General features: G+C 49.9%; 2 protein-coding genes across 2 annotated transcripts; both read left to right on the forward strand.

The window, feature by feature from the left end:
• The first annotated feature begins 1,325 nt into the window (after nt 1-1,325).
• On the forward strand, nt 1,326-4,998 carry LOC101946964 (duodenase-1-like). The gene is made up of 5 exons (XM_005281139.5): nt 1,326-1,671; nt 1,778-1,925; nt 2,105-2,240; nt 2,742-2,993; nt 4,057-4,998. The coding sequence occupies exons 1-5, from the start codon at nt 1,608-1,610 to the stop codon at nt 4,186-4,188; spliced, it is 732 nt and encodes a 243-aa protein (XP_005281196.2). The 5' UTR covers nt 1,326-1,607; the 3' UTR covers nt 4,189-4,998.
• Nucleotides 4,999-5,139: 141 nt separating this feature from the next.
• On the forward strand, nt 5,140-17,287 carry LOC101946707 (granzyme G-like). The gene is made up of 5 exons (XM_008168808.4): nt 5,140-8,488; nt 8,590-8,737; nt 12,132-12,267; nt 13,127-13,378; nt 15,846-17,287. Exons 1-5 carry the CDS (start codon nt 8,425-8,427, stop codon nt 15,975-15,977), a joined length of 732 nt encoding a protein of 243 aa, XP_008167030.1. The 5' UTR covers nt 5,140-8,424; the 3' UTR covers nt 15,978-17,287.
• Nucleotides 17,288-19,664: the final 2,377 nt, after the last annotated feature.

Genomic DNA, 19,664 nt, shown 5'->3' on the forward strand with positions numbered 1-19,664 from the left:
CAAACCCCATGATGTATGGGGGGGGGGCGTTTATCACGAGCACAGTGCATGTTGGGGCATTAGCTCGGAGATCCGTGGTATGACGGGTTGGATCACAGAACCCCCCCCTTGGGAGCTGTCAACTGATATGCCAAGACTACTCCTGCTCCTGCCTTCCTGCCCTGGCAGCTTGGGACTTCAGTGCCCTGCCTGGTTTGAGCCAGACCCGCTAGCCTGCTGCAAACCCAGACCCAGGTCTGAATCACGTCCCCTCACAGCTGTAGGCTTAACTGAAAGCAGCTTACAGAAGTGTTCCTGCCTTTAACACTCAGATGCCCAACTCCCAATGGGGTGTAAACCCAAATAAATCCGTTTTACTCTATATAAAGCGTATACAGGGTAAACTCATAGATTTTTCGCCCTCTATAACACTGATAGACAGATATGCACAGCTGTTTGCCTCCCCCCAGGTATTAACACACACTATGGATTAATTAATAAGTAAAAAGTGATTTTATTAAATACAGAAAGTAGGATTTAAGTGGTTCCAGGTAGTAACAGACAGAACAAAGTAAATTACCAAGTAAGATAAAATAAAACACGCAAATCTAAGTCTAATACAGTAATACAACTGAATACAGATAAGATCTCACCCTCAGAGATGTTTCTTTCACAGACTGGATGCCTTCCTAGTCTGGGCCCAATCCTTTCCCCGGTACAGCTCTTGTTCCAGCTCAGCTGGTAGCTAGGGGATTCTTCATGATGGCCGCCCCTTTTGTTCTGTTCCACCCCCTTATATATCGTTTGCATAAGGCAGGAATCCTTTGTCCCTCTGGGTTCCCACCCCTCCTCACTGCAAAAGCACCAGGTTAAAGATGGATTCCAGTTCAGGTGACATGATCACATGTCACTGTAAGACACCCCCCCCCCCCAAGCCTTCATTCCTCCCAGCCTGACTCACAGGAAGGCCTGCCTGCAAACAGAGGCCATCCACAATTGTCCTGGTTGATGGGAGCCATCAAGATTCCAAACCACCATTAATGGCCCACACTTTGCATAATTACAATAGGCCCTCAGAGTTATAGTTCATATTTCTAGTTTTAGATACAAGAGGGATACATTTATAGACAAAGGATGACCACACTCAGTAGATTATAAGCTTTGTAATGATACCTTACAAGAGACCTTTTGCATGAAGCATATTCCAGTTACATTATATTCACTCATTAGCATATTTTTATAAAATCATATAGACTGCAAGTCACACTGGGAAGGTGCTTCCTGGAATGTTTGTGTTTGTTTTAAGCAGGGCCTGTTAACACAGCGACTACTCTCGCACAGGTCCTGCTGGGAACAAGAGATGCATTGTCCTGCACGTCCCCAGAAGCTGTCAATTCAGGCCAGCTTCCGAGCATCTGAAGCAAGTGACCAGAGGCAAGTGGAGAGGCGGTAGCAGATAGACGCAGAAGGATCTGATTGTGCCCGGATCATTTAGATCAGCCCAGCACATGTGGTTTCCTGGTTTCCGAGTTTCGTTGGTCTGAGGCTATAAAACCAGCCACGGGGCAGCAGGAGGCTCCGGTTGGTGCCGAGCCTGGAAGAGGATCCGAGGAGCTGTGAACTTAGAGATGGAGCGGCCCCAGTGTCTCTTGCTCCTGCTCTCCCTGCTGTCCTACCCCTCGGCCCATGCTGGTGAGTAAAGGAAGCCATGGGTGAGGGTGACTCTCCGGGGTCCATGCACCAGGTGAGGAAGGAGCCATTCCTTCTCCTCCTATTCAGGAGACTGTGTCTTTTTCAGGTGCTTTGCGGAGTCAGATTGTCGGGGGGCATGAAGCCAAGCCCCACTCCAGGCCCTACATGGCAGCCCTGAAGATGTCGGGTGGTTTCAGCTGCGGGGGGTTTCTGGTGGCCCCGGACTGGGTGATGACCGCCGCTCACTGCATGGGGTAGGTACCGTCGCCGGGTTTGTCCTTCTCACGCTGGTTGACGGAATACCTTTTAAAGCAGGAGTCGTCTGCAGTCCATGTGAAGCCAGCTGTCTCTGCACCCTCGCCCCCATTGCTCGGGGAAGGGGAGAGGGGCTGTGTCAGGGAAAGTGACCCACGCTGTCTCCTCCCGGTTTCAGGGATATCACCGTGATCCTGGGAGCTCACAACATCCATGAGCCAGAGGAGTCGCAGCAGGTGCTGGGGGTTGAGACATACTACAAACACCCTGAATACAACAGCATCTTCATAACGAACGACATCCTGCTGCTAAAGGTAAGTGACTTGTCTGCAGCAGGGGAGGTCCCCCCGACAGCTGCTATGGGGGGCGAGGGGCTAAGTGCGGGTGGCTGAGAACAGAGAGAGAATTTTACACCTTGTGCTGTGGGGAGAAGTCAAAGTTCACTTTGCAAACTGGGCTTTATTATTTCGAGATGGTCCAGCCAGAGAAAGGAAACCCTGGGCAGATCCTGCAGCCTCAACCTTCCTGGAGTTCCCTGGGGGTCAGGGACACTCGGAATAGATCCCCCAGGGTCAGCCACACTGTCCCACACCCCCTGCAAGCTGCATGTTCTCCAGTATTGCCTCCTCCTGTCCCCTAGGTTGCTCAGTGTAAGTGCTCAGGGCCCGTTGCTGTAGGTTGCTGAGTCCCTCCCATCACCTGGCCAGGTAGGCCACTGGACATCTTCCTGAGCCATTCTCACCGCGGGCCCCCTGCCTCCAGATGCCATTGACTGCTGCTTGGGGCTTAATACTCCTCCTCTTCCTCCCACCCAGCTGACAGCGAAGGCCAAGCTGACTAAATACGTCCAGGTCATCCCCCTGCCCAAGACCAGCAGCGACGTCCCCACCGACACCAAGTGCAGCACCGCGGGATGGGGCCTCATTGACAAAGAGAGGATCACCGACAAGCTCTTTGAGACCAACATCACCATCTACAGCCGCAGGAAATGCCTCAACCTCTACCCCAACCTCAACGACGGCATGCTCTGCGCCGGCAGCTTCCACCAGCTCAAGGACTCCAGCCAGGTCAGTACTGGGAACGCCGGCCAACAGGTGGAACGGGGACGTGTAAGCACCAGGGCTGGGACTCCCAGGGCAAGCTACTTAGGTTCCACTCTAAGAGGAGGGACGCTCATGGATGCAAATCTCCTGCCAGCTCATGTGTCTCCCATAAGGGTTTCCCCCGTGTGGTTTCTTGCTACCCAGGCTGACGCAAGCCCTGCATTCAGCTCCTGAAGGAGGGTTTGCTGCTGAGCCCGGAGATCTGTGGAAGCACACGGCCCAGCACCGATGGATTCCTTAGTAAGTCCCATCTACACAAGACCTGGGCAAAAAGTTTCAACCCCTCCCCCCCCTTTTTTTTTTGGCAAAAACATGCAGATTTAGTTCAACCAAAACATTGCACCAAGTTGTGTTCAATTCACCCAATGGTTTCGGTGAAAAAACCCCAACTCCCTCCGTCCCCACCCCCATAGCTGAACCAAATTGAAACACGTTGGTTTGACCTTTTCCAAACAGAACGTTCTGATTTTTCGATTCGAAACACCTCTCCCTTTGGAAACCTCCCTCCCCTTGAAAACGCTCCACGCCCCAAGGAAATGTTTCATTTCACCGAGACCCTTTTTTCCTTGCTGCTGTTTGGAACTGGCACGAGATGAAAACTCCATTATTAGCCCAGCTCTAGGGCAGACCTCTTCGGACCGTGTGTCTCTGCCGCGGGCACAGGGGGCAATCACCACTGATGTACATGTAGCCGAGCTGGCTTTAATGTAGCTGACGCGGGTACCACAGCATGGGCCAGACCTGGGAGTGCTTACCCAGGGTTCTGGATGGGTTCGTACATCCTACGCTGCTCCAGCTTCACTGCTCCAGTAATGCTCGCTCGGGAACATCAGTCATGAGCCGCAGTCACACCCAGTAATTGCAGTGCCTGGGACATGGGGCGACCCCATTGGGTTTGTGCAGAACAGCCAACTGAACAGGTTGACCCCTGGGGTAAGTGCATGGAAGTCATTCAAGTTACGCTAGGGATTAAGTTGGCCCCATATCTGGAGGGCCTCTGAAGTCTCTCCTCTTCTCTGTTTGGCAGGGAGATTCCGGGGGGCCTCTGGTCTGCAATGGGGTGGTGCAGGGAATTGTCTCCTTTGGCTACAGCGCCCCTCCTGCTGTCTACACCCGCATTGCTAACTACCTTCCGTGGATCAAAACGATCATGGGCTAGAGGACCGGAGAGGGAGATGCTCCAGCTTCTCCTCTAGCATCTTCTGCCTTGGAGACCCGTGCTGCTTTCCCTTATGCTGCATCCTCCGGCTTTTTCTCCCTTCGGGGTGTTGTCTGAAACCACAGGGGACAAGACTCTCTCTAGATGCCTCTATGGCCTTGTTACTGCAGATCTGAACGCCTGCAGGCCCAGCAGTTCCCGTGTCACCTGGGTTCTGTTGGCTCAGGAGAGGAATGTCAAGTTTTCAGCCCCCTGAGTTAATATTCTCTTGCCTGGTCCCCTGAAGAAGCAGCGACTTTGCTGTTCTGAGGGGCTTCAGGATTCCTTCTGCCCCCGTTGACTTGAATCGGGCACAGCTGCCCACAGTCTCTGGGATGGTGCTAAGACCATCAGAGCAGAGTCAGGGATCATTCTAGAGCAGGGGGCACTGACGTGGGTTGAAATCGGCCCACGGAGGTGGTTTTGGATCACCTGGAGGGGAAGGCTCTGACCCATGCTCGCTCCCTCCTGGGCGTTCCCTGGTTTGTTTCCCCGGCTCAGTCCCAGGCTGAGGTTGGGTTTCGCTTGGGTTTACAAGGGAGTTTCTCCCCCTGGCAATTTCAGCTGGTGCCACATTGTCAGAGCAGAAGCAGAGCAAAGAATTCAGCCGCAGGAATCTGAATCCTGGCCAGTCCCTCTAAGGGGGGAGACTCCCCAACCCTGTGTTCTCACACCCCCTTCACCCCGGTCACTGCTCCATTCCTTCCCTGCCGCTCGCTGCGATGCCGGGCACGTAACAAGCTTGAAAAATAAACGCCAATCTGCATTTCACAGTGTCTCGTTCTCCTGCTTCACCGCGGCTTGTTTCAGTGGGTTTCTGATCATTCTCCAGATAAACACAAGGGGCCAAATTCGGCTCCCAGTTGCAACGGGGCAGGCCCTTTGATTTCAGCGGGTTGCACGGGTATAAATGAGCAACTGGGCCCAGAGGAGAACAGCCCTCTTTCGACTTCCCAGGCCACGGAGGGAAGGGCCCCAGGAGAACTGAAAAAGACCCATGTGGTTTTCTGATTCCAGACTGCGCAGCCATTAATATGTCCTGTCTATTCGGAACTCTGCAAGTGGGAGGGGCACGGTCTGTAGGTGTTGGTGGTCCTTATTGCTGGGAATGTGTAACCCACCGGATTAGCTTTGCCGTTCAGTTTAGACACAGACCCTCTCACATGCTGCCCGCTGCCTCCCTGTGCTTTTCTTGTGGTCCTGGGTTTGTCACTGATCGCTGCTAGAAAAATCTCGAGAGGAGGAAAACTCCCACTGTCAGAGCAGAGTCAGGCCAATGCTGAGCACGTCCAGCGTTACCAACTCGCGTGATTTCATTGCCAATCATGACGTCTGGGGGTTTTCCTTTCTCAGCTTCCGTTTCATAAAAAAGTTTCTAGCCCAACACTAATCAGGGGGGATAGGAAGAAGCTTCCCTGGGGTAATTTATCTAATAACTGGGTTTCTTATGCTTTATTCTGAAGCAGCTGGTTCTGTTAGAGACAAGACAGTGGACTAGGAACTTGGGGTGTGAGCTGGACCCAATTACCGCCCTCCCCCTCATCTGAGCACCTCACTATTTACCACATGGGAGTTAGAGGCACTCATGTGCCACAGAGAGAAACTCATCCCTTCCTAACTGGGTTTAAAGCTATCAGTCAAACATACAAGTGGAGAGAAGGCACATGGCTTCTGATAACAGTCTAAATGGCAGATTTCAGAGGGGTAGCTGTGTTAGTCTGTATCAGCAAAAACAACGAGACATCAGGGAAAAAAATCTGTGAACGTGGAAAGGATGCTATCAACATGTAGACGTGACAACTTTATCACAACCATCGCTGATAACTTTATCTCCAAACCCCAATGTTTAAGACTCTCAGGCTCCGCCCACATCGCCCATCCTCCATCACAATCAGCAGCAAATCATCAGGCAAGATCAGATGGTGTAGATCAGTCGAGGTCCCTTGGCTTCAGTAGCACTAAGCTGACTTACACCAGCTGGGGATCTAGCTCCCTCTGTCTCCAGAACCCTAAGGGAAGTAGGTTGATAAGGGAGGAAGGTTTGGTAAGGAAAGCTTTGAAGGGGAGCAGGGAAAGTTGCTTTTAAGATTTTAAACCCCCCAGCAAAGATGCCGCATGGATGGTTTGAGATGCTATAAAAAATGTAGTGGGGAACAATGCTGGTAAGGAAATCATTCAGGATTGTCTTTCTGGTTTTTTTCCCCATGTAAGACAAATAAGTTACACTGACAAACAACAGCCAAGCATCAGAAATGATAAACCAGGCTCCAAAAAATATTCACAAGACTGAATTAAAAATCATGTATTTGTTGTTGGTTTTTTTAATTAATACATTTTAGGTTCTTGGCCTCCTGGATTTTGAGACTTTAGATCACACTCTTGTCACATTTTCCATTTTTTCTCCCCAACAATGAGGGCTAGAAACTTACTCCCCCCCCAACCCCCCCAAGAGCTGAGATTTTCACATAATCATTTGACTCCAGAAGCTGAGGCTTTAAGAACAATCCTAAATATTGCAAGACTCAGGATCAAATCACAAGAGCTGGCTGTGACAGACAGCAATTTCCTGCAATATCCTGGACGCACCATACTGAATTAAATTGTTCCAATGATTAATTACTCTCATCATTAAAAATGCGCATCTTATTTCCGGGCTGAATGTGTCTAGCTTCAACTTCCAGCCATTGGATCGAGTTATACTTTTCTCTGCTAGACTCAAGAGCCCATTATTAAATATTTGCTCTGATTTCCATACTTACAGAGTGGGATCAAGTCACCCTTAACCTTCTCTTCGTTAAATTAAACAGACTTAGCTCCTTGAGCTGTCCACTGTATTAAAAATGCAATTGTTCCTGTGTGATTGTGAGATTGTATGGACCACCTCTTGGAGGAGGGGGTATGCTGATAGAATTCCTCTGGTTACCAGCCCTGGGGAGCATCCCCCTGGGGAGGGGACCCATTGTCGGCTGACACCGATTCCCGGTCTCTTCAAAGGCTCAAGATGGATCTGGAGACTAGCAGATAGAGAAAAGAGGTTGGGATAAATAACCTGAGTTTAAACTGACTCAGGGCCTCCTCCCTGATCCAGCAAATCATAGAATCATAGAATCTCAGGTTGGAAGGGACCTCAGGAGGTCATCTAGTCCAACCCCCTGCTCAAAGCAGGACCAATCCCCAACTAAATCATCCCAGCCAGGGCTTTGTCCTTAAATGGACAGGACGCCTGGTGCCCGGAGTGCCCCAGTCCTAAGGGAACGACTGGAAGGACTTTGGCCTACTGAGTGGGTTGTCATTCTGAGCAAAGGATTTGATGAACTTGAAACCACAGGAAAGGCCCCGGGGGGGGGCGTTGGGAGGATGGCTTCTGCCAGAGCCAATGTTGGGGGCGGGGGCAGGGGGAATCTCCAGTCATGCATGGTAGGTTCATTTATGGGTTTGGGTGTGTTTTCCCTGCAGTACTTTTATCTGAAGAATAAACTCGGCTTGCTTAGAAAGGCCTAGCTGGTGACTTCTAGCTGCAGCAATGACAGGGTGTCCTGGTGGTGACCTGACTGGCCTTGAGGGCAGAAACAAAGCAGGTCTGCTTAGATATTTCAGGCAAAAGGCAGGCTAACACGGTGAAGGCAGGGAGCTTTGCAACCCGGAAATACCCTGGTCAGAAGGGCGAGAGAGACACGTGTCTCCCACCCAAGAGAGGCGAAGACCTGAGCATGGGTGCCCTGCCTGGAGCCCAGAGGGGGAGTCCAGGTGCAGCCGCCCTGAACTGTGATCTGGCACCACTTGGAGGAAATTGCTACATGAGGGCGGCAAAGAATTATTTTCCATGAAATTGATTCCTCCCCCAGGAACCTACAACTCAAAGCTAAAATGCCCCGTGCAGAGGGTGCCACTTTAGCCTTCAGAAGAGGTCCTGGGTGGGCTCTGACTGAGACACCAGGCTTGTGCTGGCTCCGTACGGAGGGAGCTTTACCCTGACCACAATAACCATGCTGCTGAGAGATGCACTTTGTAGCTAGTGCTCCAGGGCTGTGCATGAGCAAACTGATTCTACGTCGATTAGTCAGATGAGCCCAAACCCTGTGGTTTTCTAGGTGCTGAATCTCACGGGTCTCAGCTTATAAAACCAGTCAGGGAGCTGACGGAGACCCTAACTGCAGCCCAGGCTGGAAGGGGATTGGCGAAGCGGAGAACTCCAAGATGAGACAGGCCTGCAGCCTCTTAATCCTGCTCGCTCTGCTGTCCCCCACTTCCGCCCATGCTGGTTAGTAGAGAAAGCCAGGGGGTCGGACGACCACCTGGGGTCCATGCACCAGGTGAGGCGAGAACAGACCAATCACATCATCAGGAGCGTCTCTCTTTCAGGAGCTTCATGGAGTGAGATTGTGGGGGGGCATGAAGCCAAGCCCCACTCCAGACCCTATATGGCCTATCTGAAGAGGACCACCTTGGATTTCTGCGGGGGATTTCTGGTGGACCCAGGCTGGGTGATGACGGCTGCTCACTGCAGGGGGTAAGATTTTGTTTGGTATTTGTACAGCACCTGACGCAAGGGGCTCCTGATCAATGCCAGGCACTCCCACAGAACAAATAATAAATACCTCTCTCAGGTTTAAACCTCACATGTACAGCAGATGAACCAAATAATTATGCACTGGTGGGGTAGCTGTAGTGGACCCAGGGTATTAGACAGACAAAGTGGGGGAGGTAATATCTTTTATTGGACTGACGTCTGTTGGCGAGAGAGACAAGCTTTAGAGTCTCTTCGCCAATAAAAGATATTACCTCCCCCACCTTGTATCTAGAACCACAGAACGGATTTTTTGGTTCATTGGCCATTCCAAAAACATTGACAAAAATCATTTCGGGTCAATCTGAATGATTTTTTGAAAGAAAATTTCAGTGACTCAAAAAAAAAAAAGGAGAGGGGTGTCAAACAAAACATTTTGATGTTGAGAGGTATTTTCAGGTGTTTGCATTTTGTGATAAAAGTGAAAGAAAGCTCTAAATGTCATTTTGACCTTCCCCCCAAAATTTAAAAAAAAAAAGTGTTTTAACATTTTCGAACTGAAGAACACTGACTTTTTCAGACTTTTGTTGGCCAAAACAATTCACTGAAATGGACGCAAATTTGCAAAAATCTTTCAGTGTTGCCAAATCAACCTTGTTTGGGGGGAGTGGGGGAAGAAAACGCAAAACCAAACCAATCAGAAACCTTCTGTCCGAAACATTTTGCTCAGCTCTACTGTAGAGCATCATCCTTCAAAAGCTTGTCACCCATCTCTGCCCTCCTCTAATTCCATCACATTAGGAGCAGAGTGGACCCGGGGGGGGCGGTCCCACTTTGACTTACAGAGCTGGGAGTGGCAGGGAGATTCTCTCCGGTGGGAAATCACCAGGCCAAGGAAGAATTAGAGGAAGAATTTGCCTTTTCATCTGGTTTTATCTGAAAACGCTTTCTAGTGCTTAACTCCAGAATTATTAAAGTATTTATAACTATTGATTCATAGCTCCTAAGGCCAGAAGGGACCACTGTGATCATCTAGTCTGAGCTCCTGTATGGCACAGGCCCGAGAACTGCCCCCAAAATAATCCCTAGAACAGATCTGTTTGAAGTAGATGTAAAAGTTGTCTGTGAAGGAGAATCCCCCTCCCACCCCCACACTAGGTAAATTGTTCCAGTGGTTAATTACTCTCACTGTGAAAAAAATATTCCTTGTTTCCAGTCTGAATGTGTCTAGCTTCACCTTCCAGCCACTGGATTGTGTTGGTCCTTTCCCTGCTAGACTGATCAACTCACCCCTTAACCTTCTCTGGGTCGAGCTAAATAGATGGAGCTCCTTGAGTCGATCACTCTCAGGCAGGTTTTCTAATCCTTTAATCATTCCCGTGGCTCTTCTCTGAACCCTCTCCAATTTATCAACACCCTTCTGCAATTCTGGGCACAAGAACTGAATACAGGATTCCAGCAGCGGCCGCACCAGTGCCAAATTCAGAGGTAAAATAACCCCGTGTGGCAAATTGCCGGCACTACTATGATGGGTCCCGCGCTTTCTCTTCTTGTGGGGGTGTTCAGGGCGCCATTTCTCACCCCTGATCTGGGGTATTAACTGTCCCACTAGTATCCCAGAGAAGGGGAGTGGAGAGGGAGGGACCCGGGCCCACCCCGTACTCCGGGTCCCAGCCCAGGGGCCCTAGGGATAGCAGCAAACCACTTGAACTAGCGATTCCTTCCCCTGGGCTACTTCCCTCTCCGGCCCTTCAGCTTGTGGGGCTTCCTGCCCTCTCCCTGCTTGGGCAAGGTTTCCCTCAACCCTTTGTGTCTGTGGAGGCCCTCTGCTTTGTACAAGCCGGGTTTCCCTTTACCTAGGGTCTTGGTCTTCTGGCCCCGCCACAGCACTTCTCCAAACTCTCCTCTGCTTCCCTCCAAACCACTCCGCTTCGACTCCTTCCACTGGCTGATTGAAGCAGGGCGTTTTTATCAGGTGACTGGCTTCAGGTGCTCTAATTGGCTTAATTGGCTTCAGGTGCGCTAATTAAACAGTAGCAGCCTATCTTCCCTCTACAGGGAATAAGGCTCTCATCATCCTGGGGTTTACGTATCTCCCATCGATCACTCTCCTGCTGCCCTCCGGCCATGATGTATCACACCCTGTACTCCCTACTCGAGAATCCCCTGTTTATGCAGCCTACGGTTGGTTGCATTAGCCCTTCTGGGCACAGATTGACTGGCAGCTCGTGCTCAGGTGATTATCCGCACTCCCCAATGTAGTCTTTTTCAGAGTCCCTGCTTCCCAGAATAGTGCTCCCCCATCCTGGAAGTATGGCCGACAGTCTTTGCTCCCAGATGGACACATTTACATTTAACCATATTAAAAACCACATTGGCTGCTTGCACCCAGTTTACCAGCCAACCTAGATCGCTCTGAATCAGCCACCTGTCCCTCCTGGTCCTTTACAACTCCCGCAATTCGTGTGCCGCCTGCAAACTTTATCGGTGATCGTTTTATGCTGGCTGGGGCCAAGAACCGATCCCTGCGGGACTCCAGTGGAAACAGACCCCACTCGATGACCCGCCTCTATTGCTGCGGACAAACACAGCACGGTTTCATTACATCAGCAGGCCAGGGTTTTACAAATGCTAATTAACCCTCAGATGAATACCCTTAACTCTCATGTATCAGAGGGGTAGCTGTGTTAGTCTGAATCTGTAAAAAGCAACAGAGGGTCCTGTGGCACCTTTAAGACTAACAGAAGTATTGGGAGCATAAGCTTTCGTGGGTAAGAACCTCACTTCTTCAGATGCAAGTCTTAAAGGTGCCACAGGACCCTCTGTTGCTTCTTAACTCTCACGTTACAGCCAGGGAAACTGAGGCACAGAAGGGCTGTGTGTGTCCAAAGCCACACAGTGAATCAGCAGCAGAGTCAGGAATAGAACCCAGGAGTCCTGATGCCCAAAGTTCCCCAAACTCCCAGACACAGGCCCGATTCTCAAGTGCATTCAGGACCCACTAGTTACTCTGGCAGTGTAAGGGGAACATGTGCTCACTTTAAGGGCAATCAGCTCACAGCTGTTCATTATCTATAAATCCCTAGGCTGGGTAATAGGTTTTCTTTGCCTTACGGCTGTAGCATCTTTTCTTGGCAGCTAGCGGGTGGGTGTCAGGACCAGCTACCACATGGTTACAGAGCAGGCCAGAGTGGTTTGAGCATTGGCCTGCTAAACCCAGGGTTGTGAGCTCAATCTTTGAGGGGGCCATTTAGGGAACTTAGGTAAAAATCTGTCTGGGGATTAGTCCTGCTTTGAGCAGGGGGTTGGACTAGATGATCTCCTGAGGTCCCTTCCAACCCTGAGATTCTATGAATAAATAAAAGGAAAATCGATTGATTGCTTTCGCCAATTTCAGGAACCTGACAGTCACCTTAGGAGCTCACAATATCCACAGGCACGAGAACTCCCAGCAAACGTTTGCGGTTCAAAGCTATCACCCGCACCCCGCCTACAAAGAACGTCCTAGAGTCAATGACATCCTTTTGCTGAAGGTAACCGATTTCTTGGGCTAATATTCACTTCCAGGTTCATACCTCTGGGCACCATGTGAGGTTTGGCGCTTGGCCGTGGTCAGGGGTAATTTATGCCAAAGGGTAGCTAAAGACACAATGTGCAGAGCTGGCTCTGCCCTTTCCCCAGAGTTTAGATCAGGGGTGCCAGTGTAGGTCCATCATCTGGGTTCTGATGTTGGGATGGAGGGCACAGACCCCACCCTGCAGAGCATGACTTGGATGAAGATTTGTATTGTGGTAGTACCTAGCGGCCCAAGACACGGCCCACGACCCAGTTGCACTAGGCCCAGTACAAAAACAGAACAAAAAGATAGGCCCTGCCCCAAAGAGCTTTGTCTAAACAAGAGACAGATGGACGGGGGAGTACAAGGAAACAAAGGAGACGGTATTTAATCGGTTAGCACGCTGGACACTGGTCACAGCAGCTGCCTACTGATTGTCAAGGTTTGTGTCAGCATCATGCCAAAGGAGAGTTTGAGGAGGTGTTGGAAGGGGAACGAGGTGGCTTTGGGGATGTTTATGGGGAGCTCCTCCCACGCGAGAGGGGCAGCAGGGGAGAGAACACAAAGGGGCTTATGTGAGAGCATAACAAATGGGTGATGGAGGCTGGTCTCATGGGTGGTCGGAGGCGGGAGTCAAGCTCTTGACTGCATGAGCGAGGACAGGGCGTTGGGTGGGAACAGGCCAGGAGGGGCCTGGAAAGTAGTTGGGTTTGATGCGATGGAGAACGGAGGGGCAGCTGAGGTAGAATGGCTCCCTTAGAAACATGCAGGTGACCGAGCCTTTGTTGGGCGATATTTAAAAACATGAACACATTTCTGGATCTCCCCCACTCCAGCTGAAGGGGAAAGCCAAACTAAACAAATACGTCCGTGTCATTGACCTGCCCAAGGCCAACAGAAATGTCGCCCCACGGAGCCAGTGCAGCACCGCTGGGTGGGGTTTTATCGACCAGGGAAAAACCACCGACAAGCTCTTTGAGACCAACGTCATCATCCGGCCACCAAAGGAATGCCGCTCTTTGAACCCCGGGATAACTAACGGCATAATCTGTGCAGCGAGCAAACAGTGGGTCAAGGACTGCAGCCAGGTCAGTAGCAGCCGCGTCTAGGGGAGGATGGCAGAGGAGGCAGGCCAGAGGGCTACCAGAGGGTGGTAGCCTAACCTTGGGAGATCTTGTTCTGTAAATTATCTGGGTTACTATCGCTAGTTTAAAAACAACATTCTGGCCAGGACAGGTGCCTGTCCCTTTGTCTTGGTTATTTTGTCTCTCCTACCAACTTCTGTTCTCCTCCTCTGTGTCTCTGTAACCTCTTCTTCCGTAGGTCCCTCTCCGTTTCTTCCTGGCCCTGCCGACGTCAGCTGAAAAGCCGCTCCAGAAACTTGTCGCCAGGCCTGTGTTGTATCCTGAGCCTGGTTCCCCCTGGACTTGACCCTCATGGGGTCACTTGCACTTGTACTGAGTGGGCCAAAGACACTCCTGTTCCTATGGGTACCCACTTTGCGCAGGTGGAAGCAAAGATGACCCCAGGGGGAATCATAGAAAAGCAGGGCTGGAAGGACCTTGAGAGATCATCTATCCAGCCCCCTGCACTGAGGCAGGACCAAGTAAATGCAGACCATTCCCAACAGGTGTTTGTCCCACCTGTTCTTAAACACCCCCAATGCTAGGGATTCCACAGCCTCCCTTTGCAATCTGTTCCAGTACTTAGCCATCCTTAGAGTGCAAAGTTTTTCCTAATATAGAATCAAAATCTCATGTGTTGCAGTAATAAGCCCATTACTTCTTGTCCTATCTTCAGTGGACTTGGAGAACAATTGATCACCATCCTCTGTATAACAACCGTCAACATATTTGTTGACTTATGTCCCCCTCCCTCCCCCCGCCCCAGTCTTCATTTCCCAAGACTAACCATGCCCAGCTGTTTCAACCTTTCCTCATAGATCAAATTTTCTAAACCTTTTATCACTTTTGTTGCTCTCCTCTTGACTCTCCAATTTGTCCACGTCTGTCCTAACATGTGGCACCCAGAACTGGACACTGAGACCTCATCTGCCAAGTAGACCGGGACGCTTATCTCCCACGTCTTACATATAATACTCCTGTTAATATACCCCAGAATAATAGTCGCTTTTTTTGCAACTGCAACACATTGCTGGCTCATATTCAATTTGTGATCCACCATAAACCCCAGCTCCCTTTCAGCAGTACTGCCGCCTAGCCAGTTATTCCCCATTGTGCAGTTATGCCGTTGATTTCTACTTCCTAAGTGAAGTCCTTTGTCTTTATTACGTTGAATCGTGTTGACTTCAGACCAGTTCTCCAATTTATCAAGATTATTTTGAATTCTAATGTTCTGCAAAGTGTTGCAAGCACTCCCAGCTTGGTGTCATCTGCAAATTTTATAAACATCCTCTCCACTCCAAGTCATTAATGAAACTCTTGAATAGTGAAAGACCCCACTAGATACTAGTTTGTTTATAAGAACATCACGTGGGACTGTGTCAAAAGCCTTACTAAAATCAAGATCTCACCTCTACTGCTTCCCCACATCCACTAGGCCAGTAACTTCATCAAAGAAGGAAATTTGGTTGGTTTGACATGATTTCTTCTTTCCAAATTCATGGTGGCTAATACTTATAATTTAACTGCTTACAAACTAATTAATAGTTTGTTCTAGTGTCTTTCCTGGTATAGAAGTTAGGCTGACTGGTCTACAATTCCCCACGTCCTCTTTGTTCCCCTTTTTAAAGAGAGGTACTATCATAGAATATGAGGGTTGGAAGGAACCTCAGGAGGTCACCTAGTCCAACCCCCTACTCAAAGCAGGACCCGTCTCCCAGACAGATTTTTGCCCCAGATCCCTAAATGGCCCCCTCAAGGATTGAACTCATAACCCTGGGTTTAGCAGGCCAATGCTCAAACCACTGAGCTATTGCTCTTCTCCTGTCCTCTAGGACCTCACCCACCTGCCATAAGTTTTCAATGATAATTGCTTCAACTAGTTCCTTAAGAACCCAATCGTGAATTTTGTCAGGCCCTGCCAATTTTAATACATCTAACTTATCTAAATAGTTTTTAACCCGGTCTTTCCCTTTTCTGGCTTGTGTTCCTTCCCCCTTGTTGTTAATATTAATTGTGCTAAGTATCTGGCCACAATTAACCTTTTTAATGTAGACTGAAGTAAAGTAGTGTGGCAGAGCTCCAACCTTGTCTCAGTGGGTCCCGCACTTCCTGGCGGATTTCGCTAGCCTCAGAGGTGATCAATTGTTCTCCAAGTCCACTGCAGATAGGTATATGATCACGTCATTGACTAGAGGTGAAATCTTGACCCCATTTCAATCAATGGGAGCTGTACTGTTGATTTCAATGGGGCCAAATTGTCAGCTTGTGTTGCAGCGTGCACATGCTAGAGGACAGAGTTAAGGTGATAGAGGTTATCTTAAGTTCGGCATTTCCTAGCCTTTGCAGCCGTTCCATTCTTTTTAAATGTAGTGGTTTTTTGTATGGAAAATATATAGTGAATGTTTGTGCACATCTTCCTTGTGTTTCTCAGGGGGATGACGGTGGCCCTCTAGTCTGCGAAGGGACAGCACAAGGAATCTTCTCCTATGATTTCAAAGTCCCTCCTGGCTTTTACACTCGCATTGCCTCCTACCTTCCCTGGATTGAGACAACCATGCAGTAAGAAACAGGAGAGGAAGAGGCTGAACCTTCTCCTGCATCATCGGCTGCCTTTGAAAGTTGGGCGTTTCCTTGTGCTGTATTTGGTGGCTTTTTCCCCCTCCCTTTTCTGGGGTGCTGAGTGGCAAGTTAGGGCTAAGACAAGAAGTGGTCCCGATGGGGAGTCCCCCTTGTCCTCGTCACAAAAAAATAAATCCCTCTAGACGTACAAACATCTACACACAATGCTACGGCTGTAGCCTACATCCCACTGGGAAGGTGCCTCGATGAGCCCTTGCTGATTCCATCTGTGGCATCTATATTGGGAGCGCTAAGGGAGACATGGTTGCCCGGGGCCATCAGCATTCTTAATCCCAGGGGCCTGATTCTCCCCTGTCCTGCACCTGCTCTCCAAGGTACTTTTGACCCTCATGACTATGGCATCTGAGTGCCTCTCACTCTGTGTTTATTCTCAACCCCCCGGCAGATGGGGCAGTGCTATTATCCCCATTCTACAGAAGGGGAATTGAGCACAGAGAGGTTAAAAGTCTTGCCCAAGGTCACGCAGCTGGAGCAAGGACTTGACCCCCCAGTCTCTCAAATGCTAGGCCCATGACTTTACCACTGAGCCATCCATCCTGCCTGCCATTACTTGACTACCACTTTGGGCTGGTGTCAATGACCCCACAAGGTGCAGGGCATGGGAGACAATAGGGCCTCCCCCACGTAAGCCAGCTCTGAGCAGATCTACATGACAAAGGTTAAATGAGCGCCAGGGGCTTGTCTACACTAGTGCTCCCAGTGGAGCAGCTGCAGGGGTAGTTGCAATATATGTGGGGGGTGGGGAATATTAGCATAGAGGACCAGACCAGTGGGTATAAGGGAGTCTAACTTCCACCATCATGCACATTTCTGAATTTGGGCCAATGCTCCCAATTCTGGCAGGAGCTTCTGTCCCTCCCCAGCGAGCCAGGATTAACGCCTGCACCCATGTGTAGCCCCTGCTCTAATCGCTGCTTCATTCCTGCCTTGTTGCTGCGTTACCGGATTGTCCCGAGCATGAAAAATAAACTCTCCGCTGCGTTTCAGAGTCCTTCTCTGGTCCGAGTCTCATTGCCTGGGGGTTTCCGGACATTGCTCGGCGAACGTGAGACGAAGCGATTAGTTCCAGACCCGGGAATCGCTCGGAGTCTCATTCACAGCTAGAAAGTTTGGGGCTTAGTTTACACGACAAAATTTGGCCAGCAGCTGTAAATGGACTAGGAGCATGAAAAGAATGACACCGCCAACGGGCAGCAAGGCTGGCAAAATGGTGGAGATGTAACTACATCCCTACCCCATTATAACGCTGTCCTCGGGAGCCAAAAAATCTCACCGTGTTATAGGTGAAACCGCGTTGTATCGAACTTGCTTTGATCCGCCGGAGTGCACAGCCCCGCCCCCCCGGAGCGCTGCTTTACCGCGTTATATCCGAATTCGTGTTATATCGGGTCGCGTTCTATCGGGGTAGAGGTGTGTGGCGACAGCCGAATGCTGCTGGCGACCCAGCTAATGTGGTTCAAAGAGGCGGGGTTACTACAGTGGCAGAAAAACTCTTCACCAGCCTACACTAGGGGAGCTCTGCCAGTTTAGCTAGACCACGTAGACAAGCCCTGGCTCAGGGAAACCCTAATCCCCTCCCTCCTTCCCCCACAATCTGTCTCTCCTCCTGTTCCCCAAACCCCAAGCAGAACTTAAGCTTTTCGGGTCAGGGCTTCTGTTTTTATCTCCGGATCTCATTCAGCAGCGAGGACATTGGCGATGCTGAAAAACCAGGAACCTGACCTCTTCTGGCAGAAGCCAGCAGTTAGAGGTAAGAGACTGCGGCTTCCCCTAAGAACTTACGTAAGGAATGTTACAGATGTCAGAGGGCTGGTCCAATGTGAAAGGGGAAGTATGTCACACAACTGGAGAATGAACCTAGCTCAAGTGCTAGTCCAGGGCTTTCCCCGCAAGATCAGCCTTCTTCCGTGTCAGAGAGACATCCCCACAGAGTTCGGGACCACACACACGGGGTGAAACCCCTTCCCTATTAAATTCAATGGGAGTTTTCCTCTTGACGTCTGGAGCCCTGCAAATCTGTAGACATCCGCGGACCATTTTTGCAGATTGGATGCAGATAAAAATTTTGTATCTGCTCAGGGTTCTATTGATGTCAATGGAGCCAGGACGCCCTTATGTGCCTTTTCTGTCTTCAAAACACCTTTCATTGCATCAGTGATTCGGTGCCTCACTTATTACCTGACCAATGGCGACCAGCTCATCACCATGCCAGGCTGACAGTGTAGAATTCAGACCTAGGGCAGCTCTGTCCCCACCCAGTTAACCAAATATCCCTGATAAAAGAAGCCGGGGTTTCCGCACAAGCAAGTGCAAACAGACCACACCACAAAAAAACCCCGCCCAGGTTCATATGCGCCCTCGCTGAAGGTTCTTCCAAACTGGCTTCTCATTTTGGGTGCCCAGCTTAAGACACGTTGGGCCTGGTTTCAAGCAGGCTGGTCACTCAGCTCTCGGGGGAGCAGCAGCTGCCCAGCCCCAGGGGTCCCCACAGATGGCCATTCCCCAAATCCAAGAATCAAAAGTCAGTGGGGCCCTTTTTGAAAATGACTCAACATCACTGGCACTTTTAACTCCAAGTCGGAAAAGCAATGGAAAGGCATTTTTCAGCTGTCCCTGTTATTCCAATATATGGTCTCCCAGGTGTCCCCATTAAAGGGACTGGAAAAATCTAGTAAGCACATGCCATGAAACCAATTCCTGATTGCCTGTGTAAGTGGTGCAAGGCTGTAGTTAAGTTCCAAAACTAGAGGGGGAGACATACGTCCAGGGATCAAACCCTCTGATCCCAAGTTATATTAGCATCTGGGAACTTTGATTGGGAATCCCCAGCTCTTATCTAGCACTTTACAACAGAAGATTTGAAAGCACTTTACAAAGGAGGGATGCACAATTATCCCCATTGTACAGACGGGGAAACTGAGGCATGGGGCGGTGCCGTAACTTGCCCAGGTTCACCCAGAAGGCCAGAAGCAGAACCAGGAACAGAACTCTGGTTTCTTGAATCCCAGTTCACGGCCTCTTTTCAATCACAGATCACTTCACGGCACAGTCGGGGCGCTAAGAAACAACCAGAATAAATTTATCTCAACATGATCCACCAACGAGCTGATTCATAGATTTTTAAGACCAGAACAACCTATAAGAAGATCATTTAGTCTAACCTCCTGCGTACCCCTCCCCATCATAGAGTTTCACCCAGTTACCCCTGTATTGAGCCAGACGTGTGTTGGACTAAAGAATATCTTTCAGGAAGGCATCCAGTCTTGATCTGCAGACATCCAGGGATGGAGAACCCACCACTTCCCTGGGGAGTTTGGTCCGATGGTTAAATGCCCTCACCGTTAGAGTTACGCCACCACATTTTTAACTACAATCATCAATTGTCATTTATAAAAGCACCTACACTCCAGCAAGACATTAAACCCAACTGCTCTTCTGCGGGAGGGAAGTATCATATGTCCCCATCATTTTGCAAATGGGGAAACTGAGGCCCAGACTGGCAACATGACTTGCCCACGGTCACATAGCAAGTCAGTGGCAGAGTCTGGAATAGAACCCAGGAGTCCTGCTCCAGAGAGGCATAAACAGTTTGTACCAGAATATATGCAAA

This window comes from Chrysemys picta, chromosome 25, assembly GCF_011386835.1.
Source record: "Chrysemys picta bellii isolate R12L10 chromosome 25, ASM1138683v2, whole genome shotgun sequence".
In the NCBI taxonomy this organism is placed as follows: Eukaryota; Metazoa; Chordata; order Testudines; family Emydidae; genus Chrysemys; species Chrysemys picta.